This window comes from Poromitra crassiceps, assembly GCF_964638095.1.
Source record: "Poromitra crassiceps genome assembly, chromosome: 17".
Lineage (NCBI taxonomy): Eukaryota > Metazoa > Chordata > Actinopteri > Beryciformes > Melamphaidae > Poromitra > Poromitra crassiceps.
In genome coordinates, this window is record NC_139635.1 from 34,281,557 (window position 1) to 34,291,382 (window position 9,826).

Genomic DNA, 9,826 nt, shown 5'->3' on the forward strand with positions numbered 1-9,826 from the left:
TCACAGGCTCACTCTCGCTGGCGTCACACCAAAGCCCGGCTGTAGCTGCCTCATAGGACTCTGATTGGTGCGAACCACTGGTGGTTCAGATTCAAACCGATAGATTGGAGCGTGGCAAGATGGATTTGTCGCGTGATCGTGATCTCACGATTTCACGAGAATCCAGCTGCCTCGCGAGGTTACCAGCCAGTGGCACCATTTACAATTTGCCCCTCAGCGTATCACGAAGGAGGAATCGCTCACTGAAATGTGCATGGACGTCAACCAATCGGGGTGAGCCATTTCATGGCAGAGCGCATAAAAGCAGCGGTGCATTTCTGTATCTGTATGTTTCGTAAAGCACTTTGGAACAAACTTGCTTTGCTTTTAAAGTGTGATATGAATCTAACTTGAAAGCACATTGGTGACTGCCATACAGTGTATCTTGTGTAAATGTGAGGAACCTAAAATCTAAAATGAGGAAATTCTTAGAATATTGACATCACGAGTTGACAAGAAAGGCAAAGGACAACACTGGTTTGACACTACAGAACTTTACTTGAATTTGATCCAAGTTCATTGTCTATACAGGGTATATTTACAAGATTTGAAATCAGGGAAGGGCAAAAAAGAAAAGAGGGAATAAAACACTAGATACAACTGAGGTATTAGCTAAAAGCATTTACAGGTATGTAATTTACTAGTAAATATCAATTATGATAAACGGTTAGAGATGCAGTGTCTTCTGCTTAAAAAACATCTTTTTATATCACAACATGAGGTAGGAGAACAGTGTCTCGATTCATGCAAGAACAAACGTCTCATCACACTGTAGTATTGGCAACGTAGTATGCAATGGTCATACACAGACACTGCGTTTTATGTCTCAGAATAGCATTGGGTGGGATGGGGGGAGGGAAATGTTTCATTTAACAAAGCCATAAATATATTTTTTTAATCTTCCTAATAGGATATGTAAGGTGTATAAAATGAAAACATGGTGTACCTATTCTTAGTAACCAGTCACACCTATCCATGTGATCAATCTTATCACAAGGTGCAGAGCCTACTTCCTAGTTCTCCCACACCGGCATATAGTAATAATTGCTGGCTGAGAAATTAAGACAACCAACTACAAAGCGTATCATCTGTCAACAGTTCAAAGGTTGCCTCGGATTTGTGTAGATTGGAACTAGTTTATAGTCTTTAAACAGCCAGGAAGCATTACCATGGATATGCAAATCCTGTATTCAAATGGGAAAGCCGCCGTACTCCTTTCAGTGGGACGGGGCGACTCCTTATCTTAGTGAGTCGGGCAAACTTCACATATAAAAATTCTGTACAAAGCATATTATCCACGTTCTGATAACACTGCAAATGCAAGAGGGCCCAGCACGCTGTGTTACAAGAGATCCCCCCCCCCCCCCCCATATCATTTAAAGTCCATTTTCTCATTATGACATACAACTGAAGTAGACAAAGAGCGCCCCCTTGTGTATAAAATGCACCTTACACAGAAAACAAAATACAGAAATACATCAGACATCCCCTTAAAGTGTTGTAGAAAGGAACTTTTGTTGACTGCTGAAGAGGTAAGTATGTCGATAAAAAAAAAAAAAACTTAACACTGATTATCATTTGAGTGATGTCATCACATCCAAACAATGCATTCCATTCCAAAAGACCAGCGCAAAAAAAAAAGAAAAGAATACACCATCTCAAATGACTCCACACCCACAGAGCTTTCCCTTTCCATAGCTGCTGTGCTTCAGTCACAAGCGGAAGTGTCCACACACTGACAGATTTGTGTCATTTCCAAACCAAATTAGGCTACATTTTAGGTTCTTGGTAAATTTGACCTTGACTTTACATTTAGCCAACTTTTTAACCATTAAGACTAATTCCATTATAAAACTTGCGCATCTTCAGTCAAAGTCCATCATGCATATGAGCCATCTCAATAGCTTGTGCGTGACGTGGGGGAAACATCTCTCTTTTTTTTTTCTTTTTTTTACAATAAACGGATCGATAAAGAGTGGCCCGGTGACACCAAACAAAGCGCTGAGAAACATGCAAAAAAATAAAAATCCCCAAAAACATTTTTTGTTTTTCAAAATGCATTTTCTGAACAAATCGTTTCATTTTCCATTTTGCTGGGGGCGGGGTCAAAGGAAAAGCTTCTTACAACATCAACGGTCCATCAAGAAAACAAAGTAATCAATTCAGAAGGGGAGAACTGTGTAATAAAGCATTTTCCTATTTTGCGTTGGTCCTGCATCATGTCTCAGAAAGCCATGCTTTTCACACCCCAACACATCCATTTGACACCCTTGTTGCAGGGTCACCGCTGACAAAGGTCAAGCTCGGATTTCTGCAAATATTACTTCTTTTTTTTTAAGAAAGGAAACACATTTAGTCTGTTTGGAGCCTCAGTTCTGGTCCAATTTGTATAACCTTTTGAAGATTATCCATATAAGAACAGTTAATATATTAATGACTACTGTATTTACAAAGTGAATATAAATCTTTAGTTAATACATTAAATATCTTTTTCTTTCGTAATTTCAATAAAGGTTTATATGGAAACAACAGTAGAGTGTACAACTGCGCATGGGTTTGATTTTTCGGCTTACCCGGTTCTCATACGATACTCTCTGCCTTCTCATGGAAAAAACACCTGCGTTCACGACTAGTAGCAAACCACAACGTGTACTCTGCCCGGTCTGCCCGGTCTTTAAGGTCTCTTATTGTAAAGGGAGGCTGTGTAAGAAAATGTGCATTGAACAGGATGGAGCACAGTGGAATGTCTGTCAATTTGCATTTATAGCAGATGCATAAAAAGGCTAAATCCCCCTCTTTTTAAACAATTATTTACACACACACACACACACACACGCTTGCAGGAGATCTCCTTAGTGGCGATAAAAAGCGCTTTTGCCTGGCAACTGACACAATAACAGCCCCTCTCTTCCTCTGGCTGGACGTCTGCTCGCTCTCCTGGGCATCTACAAAACACCCCCCCCCCCCCCAGCTGATCTGGCACTGGCGATGGATAGATGGGTATGTGTGTGAGTGAGTGAGTGAGTGATAGCCGCTCTGTGAGCAAGAGGAGAGGGAGGGAAGTGGAGAGAAGGGAGATCCTGTACAGTCTCACCCGAGGCCAGGGAGAGAGAGAGAGGCCCCCAGACAACAACAGCTGCCCCCATTCTGACGGCCCGGACAAAAGGGGCTCCCTGCGTTCCCCTGGCGTCCGGGCCACCCAGCCAGCCAGCCAGCCAGCCGGCCCGCGGGGAGAGAGGGCGTCAGTCCCCCCCGTGCGCGCTCCCCTCTCTCCTCTCCTCTCCTCCTGCCCCGGTACTGTTTGTTCAGCCAGGCAGAATAACGTGAAGCAGGGGGCTTGGACAGACCCCCAGGCCCAAACCACCCTCTGCACTAACCGCTTTCACCTGTGACCCACATTTCACACAACGAGACGACGCTCCGGCCAACGGGGTGGGGATAAGAAAAAAAAACACGTCCGCTGACAATGAAGTCAAATAAAAAACAAAAAAAAGGCCCAGAAAACAGGGACAGACTGGAGCTTTGATCATCTTCTGGGAACGCTGGGGCCCATTGTTCTGCGCCGACACACTCGAGTGTGTGCGTGCGGGCGGGCCATGTGAGGATGTGGTATTATGCTAACACAGTACAGCTAGCGCACATGTGAGGCTCTGCCTTTTCTCCCTCGTACAAAAGCTACACTGGCTCAACCCCCCCCACCCCCCCCCCCCAAACCGCCCAGATGCATTCCTTTCCCGGGGGGTCTGTCTTGGGAGAGGGGAGGCGCAGGGATTGGGGGGGGGGTGGGGTTGGGGGGGCTGGGTTAAGTGCATAACACCCCTCATGAGCTTCCACATGCCAAAGCCTGAAATGAACACAGTGTTTTCTGTCTAGGTCAAAGTGGGTGAAAACCACAGTGTTGAGGAGATTTCCAGCAGAGGGCATTGGTGCTAGGCTACAGCAGTGTGAGGTGTGAGGTCTCAGAGGAGGGTGGGGTGGTGCTAGGCTACAGCAGTGTGAGGTGTGAGGTCTCAGAGGAGGGTGCGGTGGGCTCGGTGCTGGGGGGTGGGTGCAGAGGGCCGGGCCCGGGCAGCTGGCGGATCGGGCCGACAGACTGTTTGGTTCTGTGGCAGGAGAGTCCAGGTGCTGCACAGCAGACGAGAAGATGAAACCAGCGGCTGCGTTCCAGGCCAGAGGACTAAGCTAGCTACCGTGGGGCCTCGCCTCGCACTCAAACACTCGTTTCAAGTTCAGCATCACTATTGGCATATTTTCATGAGGTTTTACGATGTCTGCGAAAAGTTTTCTTTTCCTTTTCTTTGTACAATAAAAGGTATTTCTCCCTCCATATAGATTTTGTTGTTTGTACACATGTAGAACTTGATAAACTTGTCTCTCTTTGCATTTGACAACTGAACGTAAAAGACAAACTGTACTGAAAGTGTCCATGCAGTTTCCTGCAGTCGCTGGTACTCGAGCATTTGGGGGCTGTATGTACAGAAAGACAGAGAAGAGGGCACGCGCAGCCAGGCGCCATTATGTGTCCCGAGGGCGCCGGCCGCCGTGCCAGGTAGTCGTACGAAGTGAAGGAGCCGAGACAAGAGTCTGTGTCTGAGCCTAAAGAGCTCAACTCTCTCTGTCCACTGCAACTCGTCAGCTCCAGAATCCAGAGAGACGGGCGAGGGAGGTGAAGTTTGTGGGGGGGGGGGTGAAATGGTCTCCAGGTGACCAAACTCCTGTCTGTGAAGCAGCCATTTGTTCAGTAAAAACTATAAATTAAATCAAACATAGACATGCCCCCCCCCCCCCCCCCCCCCCCAAAGTTTAAATACTGTTTAAAAGAGGGGGGAGGGAACACATAAAGGAATAATAAAAACAAAAAACAAAAGATAAAACCTATTTATTTTAAATGGATGTTAAATTACAAAAAAAACAAACAAAAGTCAGTCCTACATTGGAGGGGAAAAGGGGGGGGGGGGGACAACGATGAACCAATAAGCAGCCTCAGGGGAGAGGCGGAGCTCTTTTCTGGTTCAGGCTGACTTGTTTGTGTCTGTGGAGGTGGCGGATGATGGCGAGAGAGAGAGAGGGGGGGGGGGGGTATGAGGGAGGGGCCTGGATGGGCGGGCACTACTTCTGGCCGCCCTCCGGTGCCTCCGAGGAGGAGGGCGGGGAGTGGGTGTGCGGGGGTCCGGTGGAGGGGGTGGGGGGCGGCGTGGGGCTGGCTCCCGTGGGCGCGGCGCCGGGCGGGGCCATCTGCTGCCGGAGCGCGGCGATGGTGCGCTCCAGCTTCTCCCGCGCCTCCCGCTCCCGACGCAACTCCGCCTGCAGCTCCTGGCGGTCGGCCTCCGCCTGCGCCAGTCGCTGACGCAGCTCCGACAACTGGGAGAGGGAGAGAGAGAGAGCGACAGAGAGAGAGAGACGGAGGGAGAGAGAGAGACATGAGGTCAGGTTAGTCTCAGGACACAGACACACCCTCTCCTCTCTGCCAGACTGTCTGAGTTTGAGGCCAAGGAGACACAGACAGACGGGGAACATTCCAGCCCTGAGCTCAGACAGCAGAACAGCTCCTATCTCAAGATAAAGCCGACTGGAAACCCAAACAATGGCCCTGTGTGTGATCACACACACACACACACACACACACACCTAAAACACGTACGTGCATTTGTACTGTGCGCATGTGTGTACACACACACACACACACACACACACACACACACACACACACACACACACACAGAGTTGGGAAACTCAATCGCAGTCACAGATGAGATCCTAGTACCACTTCCCCAGTCTCAAGGCTGTGCAGAATATGGGCTCAAGCGAGGGGGGGTGGACGACGTTATGGTTTATCATCTTTCAGTGGAATCATATCGTGACGATATGAAAAGTTTTCTATATCGTGACACGTTTCTGCTGTCTTAAATTGATAATGATAAGCAAATCTGACTTTAAAACGCTGCTAAAATGAGGTATGGTCGCAATATTATTTTATTTTTTATTTTTTTTACATCACACCTAACATTACCATTTGGTGCAATGAGATGAACATTCATTTGATTGTTTGATGTGATTTTGCATACATGAACCATATTTTATATATACTGATGATCAAGATTGTTTTAACATATGGCCTAGCGCTAACTCAAGCGACTCCACATCCCTCGGAGGAGACACGCAGGTGTGTATGACTTCTAGGAGTGTTGCAGTGAGAGCCTCCACCTGACTTCTTTGCAGTTATCTGATGGGCCTATTTTAAAGATGGCTTAGATTCTTTTTCCATATAACGCCATGTTTATCAAATTGGGGTATGTGTACCCCTAGTGGTACTTTTGAGTTATTACAGGTGGTTACTTGAAAGAAAGTGGGAAATAGAAAAATGTACAAATAAATCATGAAAATATTAGGGTTTTTTGGAATATATATATTTAGATAATAATAATAATAATAATAATAATAATAATAATAATAATAATAATAATAATAATAATAATAATAATAATAATAATAATAATAATAATAATAATACGATTTAAAATGTGAACTACAACTACCATATACTTAAATTTCCAATTTTTACTACCCCAGTCAGGCATGATGGGAAATTAGGGCCACCGGGTGATTAAGCACGCAATCGCACCTTGAAGCAAAATGTAGTCGGGTAAAACTTAAAGGGGGTACTTTGGATTCAGAAATGTGGGAAAGGCAGTACTGAAGCCCAAAAAGTTTGAGAAGCACTGATCTAACGGATATGAACTGGTCAAAGTGTACATGTCCCCATCCCCTAACACCCATACATACCTGTGCGGCGTAGTGGGCCTCTTGTTGGCGCTGTGCCCCTGGTTCGCAGGCGCAGGCTTGCTGTCGGAGCTGTTCCAGACGGCTCTCCAGCTCCAGCTGTTCGTGGCGGGCCTGTCCGAGCCGCCGTGCCTGCTCGCTGTGCACCGCCTCCAGCTCCATGCGGAGCTCCCGCTGCTCAGCGCTCAGCTCCCGCAGCCTGGCCGCCTCGCCCCCGCGCATCGCCTCCAGCTCCTGGACACACACAGAGACGCGGTCAGGGGAAATAAGCAAGAGAGTATTGCAAATACTTTGTCGACCGGGGTAAGGATGCTGGTTAACGCTTAAGTCTCTCCCCAGACTCAAATATTACACTGAATCGCTGCGCTCTGCATACTACATAAATGAGTCTAATCCACTTCGCAGACGCCACTGCTGTTTTGAGGGTGGGTCTAGGGGTCAATTTAATGACTGACAGGTCGTAGCACCAAGGAGAGAGTGGTTCGTTTTCAAAAGTCAACAGAGTCAGGTTGGGTGGGCGCGCCTGGTCGGTAAAGTCGTTACTGTTTGGTGCCCTCAGGATTTCAGGGGGGAACCAATCACTGGCCAGGATTCCGAAACCTGGTGTTGAGACTGGCGTCTGGTGTTGAGACTGGCTAACGCTGGGAGTCTGAAACCGGGTCCTCCAGCTGAAGGAAGGGCTAGTCTAGTCTGTGGTATCGTTTTTTCAATTCAGATTTTAAATGTCTTGCACTCTTTAACTAGAATATCTTTTAATTTGGTGCTTTCAGTCATTTTATGACAGTTCAGGTCACTTTTTTTCAAATGGTGGCTCTTTCATTTTGGATCACAGCTCTTCAAATGTACAATCAAAATTAATGGAAGTATTGTTTGCCACAAAACCGCAATTCTGCCCACCATACTGGTGGGTAGGTATAAATAATAACATCATTCAGTAGCTGGTGCAAAATGAGTAATGTAGGTCAACCCAGTTTCAATTTAGTCCAAAGCAGAAATGAGACTTGAGGGTTTAAATGAAGTGTTGGTATGAACACACCGATATGAACAATATGGGTTGGGAAAACAAAACGCCAGCATATTCTCAAAATCACTAAACCATCTGAAGTTAGGAATCTCTCTTTCTAGTCCCATCCAGGTTTCCAGAGAGGGAGGGAGGGAGGGAGGGAGGGAGGGAGTGGGGTCAGTGGAAGGGGAGCATCGTCACCTCCACCATCCCACGCCAAGGACACTTTTAATGGGCACGGCGGCGGGCGCTTTATCTCAGCCTCATTCATCTTGGCTCTTTTGTTCCCACTCACCATCTCCAGCTGCAGCTGCTTGTGCAGGGTGGAGTTGAGCTTCTCCTGCTGCCGACTGTACATCTGCATGATCTCCAGCACGATCCTGTCCTTGTCGTCCTCCGGGCCCCCCGCCAGCGCCAGCGCCGCCGCCGCCGCGGCCGAGCCCGCGTCCGCCGCTTCCCTCCCCGGCGACAAAGACGGGGGTGTGACCGCGGCGGCGGGGGTGTGGGCGGCTTTCTTGCAGCCGGTCTCCATGGAAACTGCCTGGGTTTGGCGTTCCCGCTCGGCACGTTGGGATTTGGCCTCCTCGGCGACGGTGGCAACGGGAGGCGACGCGTGAAGATCTGGGGAGGAAGGAGGGGGGGGGGGGGGGGAGAAAAGAAAAAACAGAGAGAAAGGAGGAGGTTGAAATGTTGTGAACATTTTAAAGATCGTCCCACCCCCCCCCCCCCCCAAAATCCAGGGGGGAAAAAGACATTTTAACGATCATGAAATCCATAAAAAAAAAAGTCTGTTCCCTTTGGAGGAAACAATGAAAACCTGGAAGTCACAGGACGATATGTCGCAGCATGCCATCACCTCCGAAACACCTGAATCCAGCCAAAACCACTTTATACTTCCATTCCATTTCATATTTTATTGTTAAGATCCCATTACTGCCATTACATTACAATGATTTACTGTTGTTACTGTGCTCGTTATTATAATCACTATACTGTTTGTTCATTAGCCTTCCCAATCATTATTACTATCAATTACTATTATTGTTCCCGTTGGATGGACCATTTCGTTAATCTGTGTTCTCTTTCCTTTTGCAATTTCAATGTTTTAGAAACACATACATATGTCATGCTAATAAAGCTCATTGAATTGAATTGAATTGAATTGAATTGAAAGACAGGAAGTGTGAACCGAGCTGGTGCACACACACTCTCGCCCACGCTTAGCAACGCCCTCGCACAACCTCACAAAAGCTCGCGCCTCTTCCTCGGCATGGGTGTGCGCGCAGACATGCACGCACACACACACACACACACACACACACAGACACGCACACACAGACATGCACGCACACACAAACGAATAACTACGGCAACGACCGAGGAGCCAAAACGTTTCGCCCACAAATAATTCCTCAGACACACGGAGAGAGAGAGAGAGAGAGAGAGAGAGAGAGAGAGAGAGAGAGAGAGAGAGAGGGATGAAGGGCGGTGTGTGTGTAGGTGCTGTGCTGCTCTGTGTGGGTGTCTCCTCTGTTGTAACTCTGACTCTGTGCATCATCATGGGAAACAGATCACACAGGCAGTCTCACACGTACACACAGAGAGGTACACACACACACACACACACACACACACACACACACACACACACACACACACACACAGACGCACACACACACACACACACACACACACACACACAGAGGGGTGCTGTGATGGAGCTTGTGGAGGTTGTAATGACAGTGTGTTGGAAAATACAGGTTAAGCGACGCAGACGGAGAGAGTAGGGTTGCAACGATCGGTCGATCGATAGAAAATGAATCGCCAACTCTTTTCTTATATAATCGATGAATCGTTTAAACACATTTTTAAGAAAAAAAATACTACAATTATCTCATTACATCTTCTTAAATGTGAATATTTTCTGGTCTTCTATGACAGGAAACAGACCGCTGGTCAGGAGAAGAAGACAGGATGTCATCTTGGGCTTGACATCTTATAGAC

General features: G+C 47.2%; 1 protein-coding gene across 1 annotated transcript in view; it reads right to left on the reverse strand.

Moving 5' to 3' along the window:
* Positions 1-5,024: 5,024 nt before the first annotated feature.
* skila (SKI-like proto-oncogene a) overlaps positions 5,025-9,826 on the reverse strand; it is a 42,261-nt gene continuing 37,459 nt past the window's right edge. The window contains 3 exon segments of the mRNA XM_083653494.1: positions 5,025-5,400; positions 6,823-7,053; positions 8,118-8,443. Of these exon segments, the coding sequence (XP_083509620.1) occupies positions 5,149-5,400; positions 6,823-7,053; positions 8,118-8,443 (809 nt within the window). The 3' untranslated portion in view covers positions 5,025-5,148.